The sequence below is a fragment of the Crocodylus porosus genome, unplaced genomic scaffold (assembly GCF_001723895.1).
Source record: "Crocodylus porosus isolate Cpor-Errol unplaced genomic scaffold, CroPor_comp1, whole genome shotgun sequence".
Taxonomy (NCBI): domain Eukaryota; kingdom Metazoa; phylum Chordata; order Crocodylia; family Crocodylidae; genus Crocodylus; species Crocodylus porosus.
Genome location: NW_017728932.1, coordinates 10,903,895 through 10,923,728, shown reverse-complemented (window position 1 = coordinate 10,923,728; position 19,834 = coordinate 10,903,895). Strand labels below are relative to the sequence as shown.

Here is a 19,834-nt window from a genome sequence, read left to right as displayed (position 1 = left end):
CACGTACTGGGGAGCACCATATGGCTGGGAGCAGAATGGTTGCTGTCTTACGAATCGTGAGCTGTTAGCCAGTAGCCTGGTACTGGGAGTAGGATGTCAGGCACTCTAGACCCAGGGTCTCCTTGGGGGCCTCTGAGCCTGTTTCCCAAGTACTCTTGCACCCCACCGTAGGCATCATATGTATGCAGAGGAGCGATGTTGAACCTCCTTCCTGCAAGTGATTCCCATCCTGACGCCCTTTGGTATTCATTCTGCAGAGTGCTGGAGCTGGGTCCCCGCGTGTCCAGTGGTTTGGTTTCATCTCTTGTTCTGTGACTTTGGAAGACAAACGTGGCAACAGAAATGATTAGTCTCTTGGGGTTGGCAAGGAGGCGAATCGTAGGCTAATCTTGTTGCTGACGAACAGCTTCCTTGCACCAAGCTTCTGGGGAAGTCTTTGAGGTGCCAAATCCAGGCCTTGTGTAGGCTGCAAACCTGGACCTTACTAAATCCTGGTAATCTGCTCTTGGAAGCCAGCTGTCACTCAGCATTTCCATTTTGCCTGGGTCCGCCAAGGCATTGGTGCAGCATCTGTGTCCATTGCCACAGCTGGGAACTCCAGCCCGCTGCTGGGGCTTTCTCTTTGCAGCAGACCTCTCCTGAGGTCCTTGCATCCAGGTCCTTGCCGATTCTTTATGCGCAACTTCTCTTGGAGTCAGCACCTTGTGCAGCACGGTCTTGCTCTGTGGCTGGGGCTCCTCCTGGCTCTACCCAAATACAGATGCTACTACACAACTGGGTCTTGCCCTCTCTCCAGCTGCTGGTGGCACAGGCAGGGCATAGTGAGCTCTAAGGGAGTCAGGAGGTCTGGGCTCTATTCCAGGTTCTGGTGCTGCTGACCAGCTCAAGTGATTTAGCAATTGGGGTGCGGTGGGTTGGGGCTCAGGTGAGGGAAGCATGTCAGCCCCTGGCTGCCTTACAAAGGACAAGGGGCATGAGTTTATCCCCAGATTGAAAAGGTAAAGTGACTCTCTCCTGGCCAGCAGCTGAAGCCTCCAAGCTGCCCAGCCTAGCTTTCCACTCAGTTTTGCTCAGCCCATGCCCTGTCTGATACAGCTAACAGAGCAGCCCAGTTGTTTTCTGTAGGGTTTGCATTTGCCAGAATGCATCTCGCCCCCTACAAACTCTGGTCTTTGCATTTCTTCCTCAGCACATTCGTCCTTCAGGGGAACTGTGAGGAAAAGACCAGACAGGTCAAGAAGGTCTCTTTACTGCCTTCCCAGGAGAGAGGAGTATGGGCTCAGGCATTGGACTGGCACCAAGGAGAGAGCTGGGCTCATTTCCTGGCTCTTCCTCAGACTGCGTCATGGGCAAGTCAGTTCACTTCTCATTTCCCTGCCCGTAAAATGGAATAATGCTATGCCTCACATAGACACAAGCTGATGGGGGAGAGGAGGGGAAAGGGAGCTCTTTTGAGCAAGCCCTATGTCTTCCTGCACATCTGCAGTGCTCAGCACATAGGGGCTTGATCCTGCCCGCACCCTGCAAACACCACTGCCATGTAAACAGCAAGAAGAACCCTCTACATTTGCTATTGTTGCTGCTCGATTTAACATTTGACGTTGAGATCTGCCCTTGGGAGCTGTTGTCAGACCGAGGAGCGGTAAGTGGCAACTAACTGTGCATTAATAGAACTGGGTGAATTGCAGCAACTCGCCTCTTTCAACCAGGAAGAGTAATTGGCATTGACTTCTGAATACCACTTTACACTAACAATATCCTCATCAGATAGCTAAAACAGCATCAAAGTGCCATTCAAACCCCAGCAGTTCCTTTTGTGGGGAGATGTGGTTGGAAACCAGATGGATGAATTGCTGTTTTATCTGTCTAGTTCCTTGCATCATAACTGCTGTAGTCTTTTGGCTTATTTTAAGCCCAGGATGGGCATGGACTGCATTGTCTCAGGAGTCTCTGGTTAGGCAGCTAATTTGAATCATAAACTGCTTTCATGGAAAATCAAAACGCCCCGTGCCTTTGATGGTTGAAGAAGGGTGGAGAGTGCATCAGGATGTGGTGCTTCTGCAAGGAGTTGCCATGAACATTGGTGGGTTCAGGCTATCCATGTGGGCAAGATTTGTGCTTGCAGGTTTTATGTACATGAGCTCTTTTTCTGCAGTGTCCCTATAACCTGAGTGTTCATGAAGCTGACCTGGCCTGGGGGACCCATGCGGAGGTAGGGTAAACGTCACGCTCACCCAACAGCCTTGATTTAAACGCAGACTTTTTTTGCAAAAATCTAGGTGGTCTAATAAAAGTTATCACCTCTACCACGAATTCTGATTCTTTTGATTTAAACAAGTATCCTCAGATGAGGCAGCCCAAGGAAGTGTTTTCTATGTATTCTTGATTACTAAGTGAGATGAGGACCCCCTGGGTTGGGGGTACAGGCAAGTAGTAAGAGGCTGTGAGCTTTCCAGGGCTCTCGGTTCCCAACCCCAAAACAGACAAGACTGTACAGGGTAGGAGACGGGAAGCATCTTTCCCACTTTTCAGGGAGAAAACTGAGGTACAGAGTTGTTTTGGCTTTGTCTGCTATGAGAAAGGTATGTTCTTAACCTGTTGATTGAATCAGAATTGATTAGCTACTTGAAGGGAAAACTGTTTTTTTACTGGAGCGATACAGCATGTCATTTAAGAACATACGTTTTTGCAGTGAAAGTCTTTAGAAGATGCTGGTGGTGTTTTAATGCAGCACGTTCCAAATACATTTCTTTTCCTTGTGCTATTCTTTTTCGACCCTTACGAGCAAATGATTCTGAATTTTGAGCAGGCGTTAGAACAATGTACGTTGATTATACATAGAGGCACAGGTACGTGTGAAACCATTCACAGTTTGCGTGCTTTTTTTCCCCAGCTGTATGAAGAGAAGGGAGGTGTGGAGTTATCAGTGACTCACACACATGCTTCACCTCCTCTTCATTCATTTAGCAGGTGGGTCTTCTAATGCCCAGCAGCACAGAGCAACAAGACTCTTATGCTGAATAGAAAGAGGATCTTTTCTGGAGGCTATTGAATATAGATGGGTCCTGTTGTTCCCTTGTTCCCTCCATAGCTCCCAGAAGGTGCTGCCTAAATAACTTTGAGACCTGGTCACAGAATTGGGCTAAATGCTGCCTGAATTACAGGTTACGGGCCCGGAGAAGAAGAGTGCGTTGCTAAGTGAGTTTTTGCCTTTGGGAGGTTGGTGGCTGGTGAAATGAAACCAAGCAGACTATGATGATACCTCAGACGGGGAGGAAGGACACTCAGTGAAAGAAGGTACTATTTGGGTTCTGCCTGCCAGCAAGCTGACAACGTATTTTACCCTCCCTAGTTCAGCTTGAAAGAAATCCTTGTGCCAGTCACGGAGGGTGTTCATGGTACAATGCAGGTGCCAGCAGCAGTGCCCTCAGCTAACAAAATACTGCACTACCTACTTGCCTGAGCTTCCCTTAGGGCTTGCCTGGGGTTTGTGGCTGAGTGGAGTTCAGTATCTGAAAAATACGCAGCTTTCTCCTGCTCCCCACCTGTGTAACCAGTTTTCACGGCTCCTTGTGCTGAAGACTCTGACTGTGATGCACAGGCTGTGTTCTCAGAGTCGGGACCCCGATCTGCCATATGGAAAAGGGGATATTGCTTCACCCACCATCTACGAGGTAAAAAAAATAAAAAGCAGGGTTAGGAAAGTAAACTGACCAATTGTAATGCAAAGTCCACCATCACGTCACCCTCAATTACAAGGAGGCTGGGAAAGGAAAGAACAAATCTGGCGCCAGAGGCTTCAGAAGCAAAATCCATGGCTCAGAGGCTTCAGAAGCAAAATCTTCAAAGGTTCAAGGAGTCTGATATACCTCCTAATGAAGCGAAGGATCTTTCTGTTGACTGGAGTGGAAGCTGGGTTTGATGAAGGGCCTTATACATGAGAGTCCTTGCTGATCCGTCATGCAGCCTGCAATACCATCTTTTTAAATAGCACATTGCATTGGAAACCCATCGGATATGGTGCACGTTTCCAAAACAGGCTTTCCCAGTGGCAGTAAAAGTGGCAGTTGGGTTTTGGCCAAATTGTTTTGCTTAAAATAATTGCAAACCAGAAACTGGCCCTTGGGGATAATGTTGGAGAAACTGGAGAGAAATCTAGAAGGCAAACTCCGAGGGTGCTGGGCAGTATGTGTATGTGACCCAGAAATTATCAGGAGGAAAAAATGACCCTTTGTGAGAGTAGTCTGCACATCAAACAGTGGCTGTGGTAGAAGGAGAAGGATGGTTCAGGGGCAATACCCGTAGTCTGTGATTTGAGAGATCTGGGTAGGCATAAAATCACCACATTTCTCCAATTTCTATCTACATGTGGTTTTCTTCACTTTTAGCTGCCAAATGCTAATGCGTATTAGAGCAGATGGACTGCAGCATGTTTCTTGTGATGAAAATGTCATGTGGCAATGTTAACAGGACAGCTGTGGTTAGTTGCAGTCAGAAAACACAGGAAAATGTTGCTCAGAGGCTGGAAGCCCAACTCGAGAGGGGTGTGTTTCTGTGTACAAGAGAGGGAAGGCACGCTGCGGAGGTTGGGGTCTTGCCTCGTCTGTGAGTGGGCGATGTTGTCCTCCATTTCTACTATTTATGGACAGCACCGACTGGATGAGTCACCTGCACCCTACATTTAACCACTGATGTGGGCACTTTTTTCCTGTTATTCCCTGCCTGCATTAGCTTATATGAAAAGGCTGAGGGCAGATCTACTGAGAAGCTAACTCCCTGGTGTAACCTTAGCAAGGCCTCAGACCCCTCCCTCCTCCAACCAGGATGTCTCTGCAGGTGCATCATCTCCCCCAAAACTTCTCAGGTCTGAACCGGCGATGAAAGATGTTTGAGGATCTTAAAGCAAGGAAACATAGGAACTGCTGGACTGAATTAAACCTGTAGTCCAGCTATCCCACTAGTCTGACAGCAGCCTGCACCAGATGCTGTGTTGGAGGGTAGTGCAAGACACTCTGTTGTATATAGATATGATAAGATTAAGTTTTCATCCTAATTCCTAATGGTCAAAGATTGTCTTATGTGGTCTGAAGTTATGGGGGGAACAGTTCCTTTTTCGGAGTTGAGGGCACCTGTTGCAGAGGTGGGTCATCAGAGCGCCCAAAGCAATGGCCCAGTGAACTTCTCCATTCATCCCAGTGATGGGGCAACTCAGAGGGCAACCATGATAGTTTAAGTGTCATCGTTGTTACATTCCAACTCCTGTGGGAGAAATGACTGGGAGCGATGGCTTTTGGGGGTGCCACAAGCAGGCGGTCATCTCAGGAGATGCCCCATTCTTTCACAGTCGAGAAATTGCCAAACCCGGGCTGCACAGCAGAGCTGACCAGAATGTATTTTTGCGCTGCTAACTGTCTGCACAGTCTACAGTAAGTGCTGCCTCACTTTGGTGAACCAAGTACTTCCATCTTTTTCTCCCTCCTGCCATGGACCTGCGTGGAACCAAATTCTTGCATTGCTTATCCAGAAGCTTGGATTCTCTGTGCTCACAAAAAGTCATGTAAGAGTGGCTCAGGTACCCCCAAAATGGAAGTTTCTCCTTGCAGATTTTGAGGAGAGTTGAACAAAGCCCATGCTTTCCAAGCCCGGAGAGGTAAGAAGGAAAGATGGTATTTTTCCACTGTCTAGTGATGTAGATTTGCATCTGCCATCCAGTTGCTGTGTCTGATGTACAACATCTCCCCTCAAAAACCACAACCAAACCAGCCCACACCCTCAATGAAGCCTGTAAAAACTGTAGAAAGACATGTCTTTTCCCCAGAATTCTCCTGCTCTAATTGACCCAGCTGGATCCAGACACCTCTGGTTCCATCTCTTCCAAAAACGATGTAGCCCTTCTGGCTTTGACACTTACTCTCTTCCTCTTCCTTCCCTTCCCCCCATTTAATTTTCCTTTAAGCATTGTATTAGTCATCAATAAAGCAGGGCAGCTCAGTAAAAAGTGCTCTGTGGGGGTAAGTGCTGTGGCAGCACTGCTGCCAGTTGTGCATGTTTAGGGACAGGATGTGCCTTTAGAAGAAACAGGGAACTGGATCTTTAAAGCCAGCCCAGTGCTCTCTTGAGCTACATCACATCTGTTCTGTTGTCCCCGTGTTTTTATACGACCCACCTTTCAGCAGCACAGTAAGCAACATGCCCAATACGTGTTGTGTGTGGTCTGTTCTTTTCTCCTCTCCGCAGGGGGAGAGTGGCACTTGGACAGTACCGTGCTTTCTGTTTTGGTTGGGTTGTTTAGTGGGTCGATAAGTACAGGAGGATAAATGGGTGGTTTGTCCTACCTTGCTTCAACAAATCAAGCGACTGTGGCGATGGGAGCATGCGGAGTCCCTCAGTGAGATTCTGCACAGCGATTGATTCCCTACCACCGACTGTGGTGTGTATATATAGGGATGTTGAACATGATGAATTAGGAAATTTGTCCAAGTCTGAGCCTGGGCTTGTGACTGTTAGGCAGAGACCCAGCCTGGCAAGTTGTGTTCTGCATAAAAGTGGGATGAAATGTTGTGGCAGTATCAGCACGTGTAACAGCCGCAGACTAGGGAAAGGGGAGCCCTAGTAGTCTTCCATATTGCAGTGACCTGATCTGTCCAGACTGGGAGAAGTACTTGGTTACTCAGGACATCACTTGTCCCTAAGATCACTGGGCATGAATGGTCACCAGTAAGAGCTGTGTTCCATGCACATAAGGCACTGATCTGCTCAGCAGAGTCAAGGGGAGTTTTGCTGGGGACTTCAATAGGAGCAGCGTCAAGGATTTCCTCACACTGTGATGTGTGCTGATAGTGGTGGTGTCTGCTTTCAGTGAGATCCTTTAGCTTCCATTTAAAGAACTGAAATGATCTGTAGTGTGTCAGGGCACACTGTTTCTACTGTTTCCTGCAGAACATGGTTGCACGGGTCTTAATTTCAAACATCAGTGCAATTAGCAGACCTCATTATACCCCAGCATTAGATACTATTATTATCCCTGGTGCATCAATGGGCATGTGATACAGTGAGTCCACATCAGAGTCCAGGTCCCACCCTCCCTCTTTATGTGGTTAGGGTCAGTAACATTCTTCTCTCTCTCTGTCAGGAAAAACAGACTTGGAGGAGCAAAGCACTCATAATGTCTTACTCCTTTTTCCAGGTGTGGTAGAAGCATGTCTTCTGCACATGCTCAAACGGAGAGCTGCCGGCTTCCTACGGACTGATAAGGTGGCTGCCCTCTTCACCAAAGTTGGCAAGACCTATGCGATAGCTGGGGACATCTGCAAGAAGGTCCAGGAGCTGCAGCAGCAGGTGGAAAGCAGGTAAGGCCACAGGGCTGGCAGTAGCATGAGGGCGATGCGCTGAGCAGATAGCATGAAGGTTGAGCTGTTTGGAAAATAAGGCATATCTTGGTGAGATTCTTTTGAAATTTCAGCTACTCTGAGCTGGTTACAAAACTATGGAGAAAAAGTCCAGGCATTTTTTTTTTTGAGAGTTTTTAATGAGTTTGGGGTAGAGGGGTAGAGGCTGAGAATGGAGTTTGTGCTTGTTTCTGTTCATTGTGTCTGTTGCAGAAGTACCATAGGGATCCCAGGCAAATACCACGCCGCCCACTTTGTACCAAGTGCTATAGAAACAAAGGACAAGAAGCCTAGCACTGCCCTGCCCTGCCCTGCCCAAAGAGACTCAGTCTAGGTGTTGGGACAGGATGTGACAGATTGGTGAGGGAGGAACAGATAACAAAAAGAACAGACACTTAGCACAAGAGCCTGACCTTGTCTGTTGCCAAACCAGTATTGGGTGGGAGTGACGTGGAGGTACTGTAGAAAATATTTTTAAAAGGTGAAGAAAGCTCCTGTTCTATCTTGGTTTTCTTTCACTTCCTTTGTATTCTACGGGGGGGTTTTTCTTGATCTTAGAAATCCAGTCTTTCTTGACTATTTTTCCCTCCCCTCCGCTCTGATGACTCTATTCCTGGTGGGAAAACTGGTAGGATTAAGATCTTAGGGAAAGGATGGAGGGAGAACTGGTGCAATGCATCATACCTGGGAGGAGGGAGCATTGTGCTACACCTTATTTGGACACCCTGGGGAAGCTGGTACATCCCCATTGGTACTTAAGGTCTATGGTTACAGCCCTGCCATGACTTCCCTGCCAGTGTCATGTCAGCAGAGGTGTCTGCTTGCATGGAGCTCATTCTAGGATCACGTCTGGACTGAAAATTAGACTGACCAATGAACATGATGGACAGTAGCGGGGAAGAGTCAAAGATAAGTCAGGAGGAGCATGGGAGAACCTCACTAGTTAAGCATGGGCTGAAAGAGGAATCTCCTTGAGACCTACAGACTGAAGCCCGAGTCTTTATGGACATGTGTGGTTGTATCTGCTGTGAGCAGCTGCAACCAAAAGAGCCAACCAGTGTATGGAGGGAAGCCTGGACATAGGATTCTGCAGGGTCCAGGCCCTGGGGTTATGAAGACAGTAGCGAAAAGAAAGGGCCTTCTCAGGGGATGGTGGAGCCCTGCGCCTGGTGAGGCGGTCAGGTCTGAAGAGATTTTTGCATCTCCTAAGGACTGTAGGTCTCTTGATTTAACAAGATGAATCACTGACTAAAGCCCTTAGGCTCCCAGCAGGCCTGACTTGATGGTTCTGAATCACTAATGTATATTTTTATGTTAGCAATTATCCCAGCTCCTCTTCCTTTTTTCTCTAACACCTGCCTTTTTTTAATTATCAAACTCTTCCTCCTTTGTATTCTTAATAAACCCTTCCCCTTTTCAGTCATGTTTGTTCATTTGCTGCCTGTTCACTTAGTTCAACAGCCTGCCTGGTCCCATTAATTTTGTCCCAGTTAAATATTTGCAAGGTAGGTGCTTTTGTTAAAATTTCAAGCTCATGCCCCTTCAGTTAAAGGCTGGAAAAGCTCTCAGGCCACAACTCTGGCCACACCAGAACAGCAGCTGAGACTTGAATTTTGTGATTTCTCTCTGGATAAAAATAAGCAGAAAGGACAGCAGTAGGGCTGTATAAAGTACTGGCTGCAAAGGCAGTCTGTTAATAAATACCCTTGGGTATGAATCCAGTTCACTGACTGTATAAAATCAAACAAATTGGCCCTTCTATTACTATGCCTGAAGTCCAGATTCAGGAAATTGTCCTTATTCAGGGACAGTGCTTAAGTCCCACTGATGTCAGCAAGAGTCATGTATGTACACATTGTCTTGATGTGGCATTATTGGTACTTATTAACACATTTTCTTGCATGCAACACACCCCAGCATATAATGTGCATCTTTTTTTCTTCTTTTTTAAAAACAATTTTCCACAATTATGGCTGCATAGAGCAGAGGCAGAACCTAATCTTTAGTTGACTCATCTTCCTTTTATTGCTTGACTAAAGCTGAAACCCTAGCTGCTCCTAGCTTCTGGTCTTCATAGGTAGATCTTGATTTTGAAAACAGCCAAAAGGCTCCAGGGCTGTAAAATAGGAGGAGACAGGAGCAGCTACCAGATAGGAAAATTGCAGTAAGAAAGTTTAACTTGATTAGCGGAACTTCAAAGACAGTTAAAAAGGAGATGTGCTCTTTAACACCCGTGGAGTGAAGAACAATGAGCCATTAAGTCAATTGACTCTCTCAACTGCCTAAATAGTAATGCTACAGTCGCTACACTGTGGAGCAAGAATCAAAGCAGGGTGCTTCTATCTCGAGCAGAAAATCAGCTTCTCTATGTAACACATACACCTCAGTTTTGGGGAAGAGGTGAGTATGTCTGTGAGAAAATATGGTAGTATTGTGGTCATGCCTTGAACACCTATCACAGCCCTAGGACCCTGTAGTGCTGAGGACTGTGTCAGCGTAAAACGGAATGGTGCTTCCTGCCCTAGAGACCTTACAGTCCCATGGATTTAGGCTGTATATTTAAATGATTTGCAGACTCAGGCCTGGGTCTCATACTCTGTGCAGGTGTGACCAGGCAGGAGCGTGGCACAATAAAACAGTTGTGTTTTTTTGGCTATCTTTACCCCTCCAGTGACTCAGGCAGGTGAATCATTTAGGGTTGCTAGTCTGACTCTTCCTCTACCTGCTTTTTCAGTGGATGCACAGAATGGAGTGGGGGTAGGATACTGCTGTGAAGGAAATTCTTGCTGCCAGCTGCAAGGCTAAACCTCCCCGGGCATTGCAGCTGGCACTGAACTGTGGCTTTGCATCATTGCTCACTGTATAAAGCTGGCCTCTGATTGTGGGGCCAGGGGAAGCCTAGCCCAGCTATAGGCAGCAACACCTCCCCCCACAGCAGCATCCTGCCCCCGCTCTGAAGGATCGGTGTAAAACTAGGCGGAGAGGTCAAGGACAAATAGCGTATTTTGGGTCAGCTTTCTGCATGGTAGAGCCTCAAGGCAGGACACAAACCCACTTTCTTTTAACAAACTGGGAAGCTATATAGGCAGCAACCTCAGCTCCAAAGAACAGGGTGTGATTCCAACACTGTTCAGGTCACTAATTACATTGACAAGCAAGTATTTGGCTTGTAACTTGTGAGAAATCAGGTTTTTCCTTGGACCAGTGATTCCTGGGGCAAAGGAAAGGTTTCGAATGATTTTATATGCGTTAAGGTCGTTTGCTACTGATCCAGGAGATGCTGCTGGCAAGGCTCCTGGTGTAGGAATGCGCGTGTTAATGAGGATAATCAATATTTGGCTGCCAGGCAGCAAATGCTGTAGTAGCAAGGGTCATAAAATCATAGAACAGTAGAGCCGGAGCTGGTCCCTTTTAGTCCAGCCTTTGCTTAAGGCAGGATCATCCCTGTCTGAATCATCCTAGACGTGTTTGTCTAACCTCGTCTTAAAAACTTCAGGAACACCTATCACGCACCAGGCATAATACCCAGAGCATCGAAACCAACCTTTAACTTACCATAAGAAAGGGGCACAAGGGCACTGTCAGTGTCCTGCCACTGCAAGGACAGGAAATAGTTTGTTAATGTGTTGAAGCAACCATGCTCCCTGGCCTGTGAAAAGCTTGTTATCGCCGCACAGAGGTACTGCGCAGAGCAGTACATGTTATGGGAGATGCTCAGTGTGGTAGGTGGGCAGCTGGCGTGTTATCTGGAAAGCATGATGCAAAGCCTTGTGAAACTGTTGTGGCATTAACCTGTGCCTGTGCAGCACACCAAAGTGCTGCACTTGGTGACCTGCCTGGCATTCTCTGTACCAGGACGCCAAGAAATGGCATGATTGGGGGGGTGGGTAGAAGGTCAGGGTTGAGCTGCATGGGCACGGCCCAGTGCCTACTCACACCTGCGGCATGCTGTTGCTGGTCTCTTGCCTGTCAGATTCACCAACAGTTTGTTTATAAGAGAGCCAGAAACTCTGGCCAGAAAGTCTGCACAAGGTCGTTGATCAAATGAGTGCTGCTACGAGTAAGAGTAACCATACAAATCAATATAAAAAACCAGAGCAGTTTTCCACTTGGGTATTCTAGCGTACTGGTTTTGAATGTCTGTGTGGTGTTGTCCTCTAGGGGCTTATGCCGAGGGCAGTTGAGCACGTCATCAGATTTAGGTGCTTGACTGCCAAAATAAGCCAGGGACCAAGTTTGTATGAAATCCCAGGGCATTTATACACATGCTTTAGGAGTGGATGGGGTGGGAAGGAGAGACTCTTTACTAGAGTGGCTCTCAGAGCTGCTCTAATTAAAGTGCGCAAAGCGTCTTGTGTATCAGCGTCCCCACACTGAAAAATGGCAGTGGGGGTGCTTTAACTAGAGCTCATTTGACGAGCTTTAGTTAAAGCGCCCCAGTGCCATTTTTCAGTGTGGGGATGCTGACCCACAAGATGCTGGAGTCTGCTGGTGCACGGTAAACCAAGTCAGAGCAGACTCAGTTAATCAAGTCTGCTCTGACGTGTTGTAATTACAGTGCATCGGAGTATTAAGTACACCCTCAAGGACCAGAGTATTTTCACTGTTGCAGATATTTTCATGGCTCTTTGCAGACCTACTTGGTGCAGTGCTGGTGCAGGGGGAATATGCAGTACATTAGCAGCTGTTGCGTCAAGAAAGTCAAGAGTACTGACCAGTTCCTAGTTGAAATAACGCTACTTGCCTCCTGCGTGACTGCTAAGAAACTGACTGGTGCTGAAACTACTGTCATGTTCTTCAGCCATTTTCAGCCACTCAAGTGTGTTCCCCAGAATCTATCCAAAGGCAAGAGCCTTCTGGTTTACAGCCTGCCTCTTCAGGGACATGTGGTAGGTGTAATATATGATGCATGCCAGCTTCACACAGGATTGTACAACACCATTGCTCTTTACTTGGTGTAGTGTTTTTCCACTCTCCATTTTACCAACTCCTTACAGACTGGCTGGAGGAAATATATTCTCCCAGATCCATCCAGCCTTCATAGCCTACTTATTGCTTCATCTGTTGTACCTAGTCTGGGGAGCCATCCATACAAGCTTGTCAACAAGTGGAGGATGTCATATATATATATAGTGATATGGCAATACCAACTTTACAGCTTTCACCACACTCTATACGGTGTCACTAGATCCCCCAAATCATCACAGTACTTAGCTCCATTTCTCAGGTGTGTTCTTGAGACATCAGACTGTCCCCTTTTCTCAATCCCGGTCCAAGAATGAATTGGAAAACTATTGGAGTGCAGGAGCTCAGTGTTTGTCTTGAGCCCAGGGCCAACTTAGGCCAACTGACATTAAAAGACAAGGACAGACAGAAAGTATGAAAGAGAGAAATTGGTCAGATGTATGAAGGCTTTGTTATTTGGTAATTGGATGGGGGCGAAACTTTAAATAGATATAGGGTTCATTTAAAACGTAAAGCTCTACTCACTTTGAGTCAGTGTTTTGACAGATTCCAAGCTTATGAGCACCCACAGCTCCCACAAATGGTGCACAGCTCCTTGTCATATCCGGCCCCTTGTTTGGTAAGAAGTAGTTCTCACCAGGTTTGATGTAAGGGATTGACATGCAAAGACAAAATCATTGGAGCACACGTTCTTCTGTAGGATGCACAGCTAAGGCCAGAATCGTTTTTGAGAGTGGGGAGAAGAGGAGTTAATTCTGGACTTGTTTCTAATTAGAAATTTCAGTTATCCTGTGCCACTGGAGCTTTTTTGGCATTTGATGAAGAAGCAATGCCCAGGTAGTGCACTTTCTCCAGTCCCTGGGGTTTACAGTTCACTTCAGGGTCTAGTGATAAGATGACATTTTGAAAGCTAAGGAGAAGGCAGTTTGCAACTGCAAGTGCTCCGCGTGGCTCTGAGCATGTTGGAGCTGGTGACAAGCGCTGTGCCTTGTGTGGTAACAGCCTCTTGTTGTCTGTGCTGACAAGGAAGGTTCTTTGAATAAAAGCAACCATGGCCTTGTTCACCTGAATCCGAGACTGCCTGACCTGACCAGCATTCAGGAAGCAGTTTGGACCACCGAGAAGCACAAGCTGGCCAACTGCTCCCCTTTTCCATTTGGCAGTTGTAAAGGGTGGGATGGGGGTTAAACATTTATGCGCAGATTTCATGGAACTCATCAGAGCTGAGCAGAGCCACAGGGCAGCCACAAAGTCCACAGAAGGGAACTACAGACTTGTACATGGCTGCAGATCCTTACGGAGACACTGCCTTTTGCTTAGCAGTTCTTGCCTTGGCTGATATTTGGGGAGGCCTCCCTTGGCATTCAACCCTTCTGGCCTCGCTCCTGTCACCAAACAGCCGTAAGTTCCTTGTTTCATTAAGTGAGAGCTGTGACTGCTGTACCTGGTAGGGAACAGGCAGGGGGTCTTGGCTGTGAACAAGCCCCCAGCTGGGAGTGGTTGTTCAATCACTGCATTCCTAGCACCTCAGCCCCATACAGTCTGTCTCTCCGTCATCTTGGGAGGGCGAGGGATGGGATGTCATTGCCAAACGTTAGCGCAGAGCTCCACGGATGTGCAGGGTGCTTCGGAGAGAGAATCAACCCACCCAGGTGGTGTCAGATTTAGGAGCAGGGCTCATCCTAGGATGCAGGAGGAGAGATGTCAAGCTGAAGCTCCTTGGCTGCATAACATATCCGAGTGACGTGCTTCCAGCTCTGTGCCTATCTCCACCGCCCCTGGTGTTCACAGTGTCAGAGAGAGGTAGCTAGCTGTGATAGTCTGAGGTCAGGCAGGGTAGATTTGCACCTTTACAGGAGCAGGAGACCAAGGACCCTCACAGATAGGTGCTTCTTGTGCCCCTCTTGTCACCCCACAAGGGTCAGCCACAGTCTAGCCTTGTGTTCTTAGCCCGTGTGAAGGATCAGTGACAGAAGGTTTGCACGGGCCATTTTCCTTTGCTCTTGTAGAGGCTGTATTCAAAAAGAGCCCAAGGAAAAATAGGGTTGAGTCAAGCCACTGCAACAGGACTGCTGCTAGGACAGGGGCTTGTAGATGCCTACAAAGACAAGCACCCTCAGCACTGGTCATCTGCATTTGGGCTTTGCTCTCCGAACAAGCCAGGCACATGCTACAATTCAAGAGCTGGAGGGTTGATCATGAGACAGAATCATCTCTGGTGTGGCTCACTAATGCCGTCCAGGGACAAATCTGGTCCAGTTCATCTAATCTGTTCAGTTTAATGACCTGCTTTCCTGAGATGAATCCCACTTTTCATCCTGTCCTGAATGGTCCGTGCCTTCCACAACCCCTGGAACTCAGCTCGACATCCTTCTCCCTATAACTTTGCCCAAAAGGGCACTCTGACCTCTGCATTGCTTTGCTGCCGTGTTGTTGCCAGCCAAAGCCCACATGCCTGCTACCTCCTACCATTGCCCTGATTTCAGCTGGCAGCTCAGTGTGTCTACTGAGTTTTGATCAGTGGTGGCTGCACTGCCAGAGCCATTTGGGAACACATACCATCCACCTTGGCCTGAACTTATGGTTAAAGACCTATGTCGAACCCACTGGTTCTCCCCACAAGTCACTGGGATGTAACCCTAAATAACAAAAGGGCCCCTGACGCTTCCTTCAGGGGCACCAAAGGTTTGAGGGAACTTTCACAAGACTCAAGCTCAACCATCTTCCTTCCTTTCTCCACTGCTATACAGGAGGCATGAGTATATTGCAGATCTTCCTATAGCTCGTGCCTACCTGACTCATGGAGGGTTTGAATCTGTTATACCATCCACTAGAGATCTTTAACTCCTGTACTCAAGCTGCAGCAGCTCCTGCTTTCAACAGTGGAGGTCCGTGTTTCAGTGCCTGGTGCGTCAGCCAAGATACACTGTTGAGAGAGCCCTTTGGGAGCTTTGACAGTGAAGGATGCTGTTGAAATGTAACTGATGAGGCTCCAAATGTTAATATCCGAGTGTCTGCCTGGTATCCTGTCTCTAGCCTTCCCTGCAGCTCTCCAGTGATTGAGTGAGGCGTGCAGCTATGTTTAGTTAGGAATAAACATTTTTTTTTTTTTTTTTTTTTTGCATGGGGGACACTTGCTTCTCCAGCACGCTTTAAGCTTTGCTGCTTTCTGCTCTCGGATGCTGTCGGAAATGGGCTGGAATAACTCTTTCAAATTAGATGGGCCTGCTGTGCGTTTTCTTCCCCCGAGAGTGGGCAGGAGGGGTTGTCTCCACAGAGCCTTGGATTTTGCGGGGGAGTTTAAAAAAAATAAATAAAAAAATTGAGCGTATGTCAGGGTGTTTTCGTTTTTGCAAACCTGCTAAGACTGTAAGAAGTGACTTGTCATTGTGGAGGCCCTGGTACATGAATGTTCCCCTTGAGAAGCCTCAGAGGAGCTGGATTTATATAGCGTACAGCTTCTGAACATCAGGCCCCTTTTGATGCATCAGCCTGGTCACCCCAGATCATTAAGCTACATGATTCTGACTTCACACTGGGCTGACTAAAACTCTGGATCCCAACCCCACAAACCTTTGATGCAAAGGGGAAGGGTCATTAACATAGGAATGGAGAGAGTCGTGCTTGGACCCACATTTGTGTGATGCGCACATTGTAGCCCAGCCCCTGTGCTTACCCTTCCATCGAAGAGTAGGGACTCTCCTTTTGAAAATGTAGCTGCTTAATTTCTGCCATTTCCTCTCTGTCCCTTTGCAGGAAAAATCAGCCAACTGGCCAGGAGTCCCTCAGGAGGCAGAATTCAGCCACGAGCAAATCACCTGTCCTGACACCTCAGGCCATCAAACACATTTGGGTCCGGACGGCGCTGATTGAGAAAGTGCTGGACAAAATTGTGCAGTACATCGTAGACAACTGCAGGTAACGAGGGGACCAGACAGCCGGAGTGGTATGGATTTGTCCATCTAGCAAATGTGGTATGTGTTTGCCCCTGGGACTTCATTAGCCTGCTGCTCATGGGCCTAAGCACGGTCAGACTGGGTTGCAAAAAGCAGTTCCAGTTTCACAACAGGTTTGGTTTTGAAAACACTGATGACTTCTCAGGTGTTTGACAGAATTTCAGTCTGTGACTGAGTTTATGAAGGAAGGGGAAAAAAAAAACTTTACAAGCCATGCAGATAAGGAGGGAATTTATTGGGGACACTTTTATGGCTTCAGACAAAGGATATGGTGAACATCCTGAGGCTTGATTTAGATTAGTCACAAACAGAGGGTATGCCTCCACTCAGTAATGATGTAGCTTGCTCTAAAGCTGTTCAAACAAGTGGTTACATCCCAAGTGAGATGTCTTTGGCTGTGCGAGGTGCATGGTATATTTGCAAAGTTTGGGTTATGTTCTCCTTGGCAGCAGGCAAGTAGAAGAATTTTCCTGGAAAGAAAAAGTGTGGTGGTCAAAGGATATTATTCTGTTGGTGGCATCTAATCCTAGTTTGTTTGGAGAGGGGAGTTGGGTGTGTTTTGGAGACAGCCTGGAGGATGGCACTGTCTGGCAAAATGTCCCAAATGAAGATACTTTGGTCCAAGACCTAGCCCTGCTTTCTTGCTCTGCTGTACAATTTTGCCAGTGATTTCTGCAGGTGCAAGTGGTAAAGGAAGCTCTCACAGTCTTCCCTCCCAGCTTACTAGAAGGCATGAAGCACACCACACTTCTGGGATTATAATGGTTACTCCTGCAGCCTCTGGGTCTGCACTTGGCTAGGTATGTAACTGGTCCCTAATGTACCAAGAAGTACGTTTTAGCCGTAATGACCCAGGAATTATGCGAGAGGCAAGGATTTTTGCGGGAGGTATCTTTGATTGAACCAAGTGCATGGTTCGGATAAAGTCAGACAAGCTTTCCAATGCAAGGCACAGATGAAGCAGGTCACTAATGAAGAATGGTTTGTATTGGAAAGCTTGTCTGACTTTATCCCAACCACGCACTTGCGCTAGTAAGAGATACCACCCATCAAAGTCCTTGTCTCTTCCAAGAAATATGCACGCTGGTCAAAGCAAGCGCATACAGTTGTGTGGGCCTGGCTTCCTGGGAGCAAAATGTTTTTCTCTGGTTTCCAGTCATGTTTGCAGCCTTGTGTCCTGTCTGGGGTGAGGCATGCCTTGTGTCTTCACTCTCTGAGCTTCAAGGTCGTTTGCTGACTTGTTTTGGTGTTTGAGTTTCTTTTCTTTTGTTCTCCTTTTCTCCCTGACTGTATTTGAGTCCACATGGATTATACTGAAACACTTTCTTTGAAGCACAACAATATGCCTGAGCTCTGTGATGGTCTCACTGTTGGACTCTGGTGTTTGAGTAGCTCATCAGTGCTCTTTAGGAGGAGAAAACAGCTTAGAGTTTCAGCTCCATCTAGTGGTAGAGATGAGGAGAGTGATGGTTACAGCTGAAGAAATGCTGTTTAGCATTTGGCTCTTTTTGTACCAAGTCAGTCTTTTCTTCAGCTGTATCAAGTCTTTTGGGTCATTGCAAGAGCTGCTGCTGTTAATATTTTAAGAAACAGCTTTCCATATACCATACTTCGGCTCCAGTGGTAGCTACTTAAGGCTGCTTGAGACCAGCAGAGAATTTATTCTTCTTGGTCACAGTAGAAGATCTTGGCAGAAATTACTTGCTAAAATATATTGTTTCAAGTTCTATTACATTAGTGCCTTGAGTCCCAAACTGAAATCAGAGGCGGTCTTATGTCAGGGGTTGTAAAACGCTGAAAGGCAAATCCATTCCACCTACGATGCACCTATTCCAACTTGTCACGAGTCCGTGAAAAACTGTTAGCACTTGTATTTTTGTCACTTGCTGTCCTTTTAAAACAAAGTCACAGAGAAGCAGTGCGTAAGAGCAGAACCTGCCCACCTGTGGTATGAACAGCTTTTCAGGGACTGTAACAGGGTAGAAAATGGTCACACTTAGGTGCTTAGCTGCAGGATCAAGTCCTAAGAGTTTGTCTCACTACACAAAGCAGAGTATGTGCGTCTTTCCTCCTGCCACTTAGCCACACAATCAAGTAAATGGCTAATTTATGGTAGTTTCAGAAGCACCCAAGTGACTTGGATGTATAAGTGCCATTGAAAATCAGAGGGACTCGTGCTCCTAAGTCATTTGGCTGCATTTGAAAATACCAAAAAGTGATGCTGACCCATTTTTATTTTTTTTATTCCCAGCAAATATTATGAGAGAGAAGCTCTGTTGGCAGATCCTGTTTGTGGTCCAATCCTTGCTTCTCTTCTAGGTACGTTTCTCAAGTATTATTCCAAGGGGCCGTAGAGTAAGAATGCTTGGGGGGGCAGTTTGTGGCTTTAGTAAGACAGTGAGACGAATGCTGGTCATGCTGCTGTGTAGTTACTATGTAATTATAAGCAGGGATCCCAGTTTTCTCTGATTCAAAAAAATCCCCAGTTTTTGGTTTAAAAAAAGAGTACCGTATCCCCAAATCCACATTTTTCCATGATTAAAATGAAACACCTATGTGTGCGTGTATAGAAAATGTGGAGTTGGGGTTACTTTTTTTAAAACCGAAAATAGGGGATCTTCTAAAACCAGAGAAAAGCAGGATCCCTGGTTATAAGAGCTCCAAGGGAACGCTGCTGGCATTTTTGTTGCTGACTACATTTTCCGAAGCGGAGACATGCAAGACAGAATAAGAGCTTCCTCCTCTATACACAATATGGGAGAGGACACAAAACTTTAATTATTTGGTCTGATGAGAGCAGGGTGGAGTCTGGTTTCATAGAGGGCTTGCTGGGTGCGGTTTCCCTCAGCTGGGAGTTGGTGTTAACAGCATTGCAATGCCAGTCTGTTACACGCTTAGCAAGATTTTTCTTGCAGCCATAGTTAATAGGACCTGATTTATTATAAGAGGGAATTTGGCCAAGGTTACATGCTAGGGGAATGTTTACTTCCGTGGCACATGAGGAAAAAGGGCCGCAGTTCAATATCTCATCTGAAGCGATGAGTGAGTAAGTGAGTTTCTGTGTGTCAGTAGACTGTCATGGATCCTCTCTCATTGCTGTTCTCCTAGTTGGACCTTGTGCTCTCGAATATACCAAGTTGAAAACAGCCGACCACTACTGGACTGACCCCTCAGCCGATGAGCTGGTGCAGAGGCACCGCATTCATGGAGCACACGGCCGTCAGGACTCTCCCTCCAAACGCCCGGCGCTGGGAGTAGGTATTTGCTGTGTGCCTGCTTCTCGGTAACTGGCAAAGCCTGGTGTTGTGGTGGGGAGGCTTTTTGTCCATGCCACTGTCCCAGAAGAAAGTCCATGTGGGTCCCAATATCCCCCTGCCCCTCCCAAGTGTAGACAGGTTTGCAATCCAGCCCTGAAATTCAGGGCTGAGGGTGCCTGGGGTTTTGCCACCAGTGCCTGTCCCTGTCTCAAGGAAGCTGCAAGCTCCTTTGGCTGGCATGTGGAAGAACCCATGCCACATGAGAAAG

The 19,834-nt window shown here is 47.1% G+C and overlaps 1 protein-coding gene across 6 annotated transcripts in view; it reads left to right on the top strand.

Moving 5' to 3' along the window:
• Positions 1-19,834, top strand: part of SGSM2 (small G protein signaling modulator 2) — a 106,011-nt gene that overhangs the window by 56,829 nt on the left and 29,348 nt on the right. For all 6 annotated transcript variants that reach the window (XM_019545576.1, XM_019545572.1, XM_019545575.1 and 3 more), the window contains exons 3-6: positions 7,187-7,349; positions 16,110-16,271; positions 18,561-18,628; positions 19,418-19,563. In XM_019545576.1, coding sequence (XP_019401121.1) covers positions 7,187-7,349; positions 16,110-16,271; positions 18,561-18,628; positions 19,418-19,563 — 539 coding nt within the window. The remainder of the gene's footprint in view (positions 1-7,186; positions 7,350-16,109; positions 16,272-18,560; positions 18,629-19,417; positions 19,564-19,834) is intronic.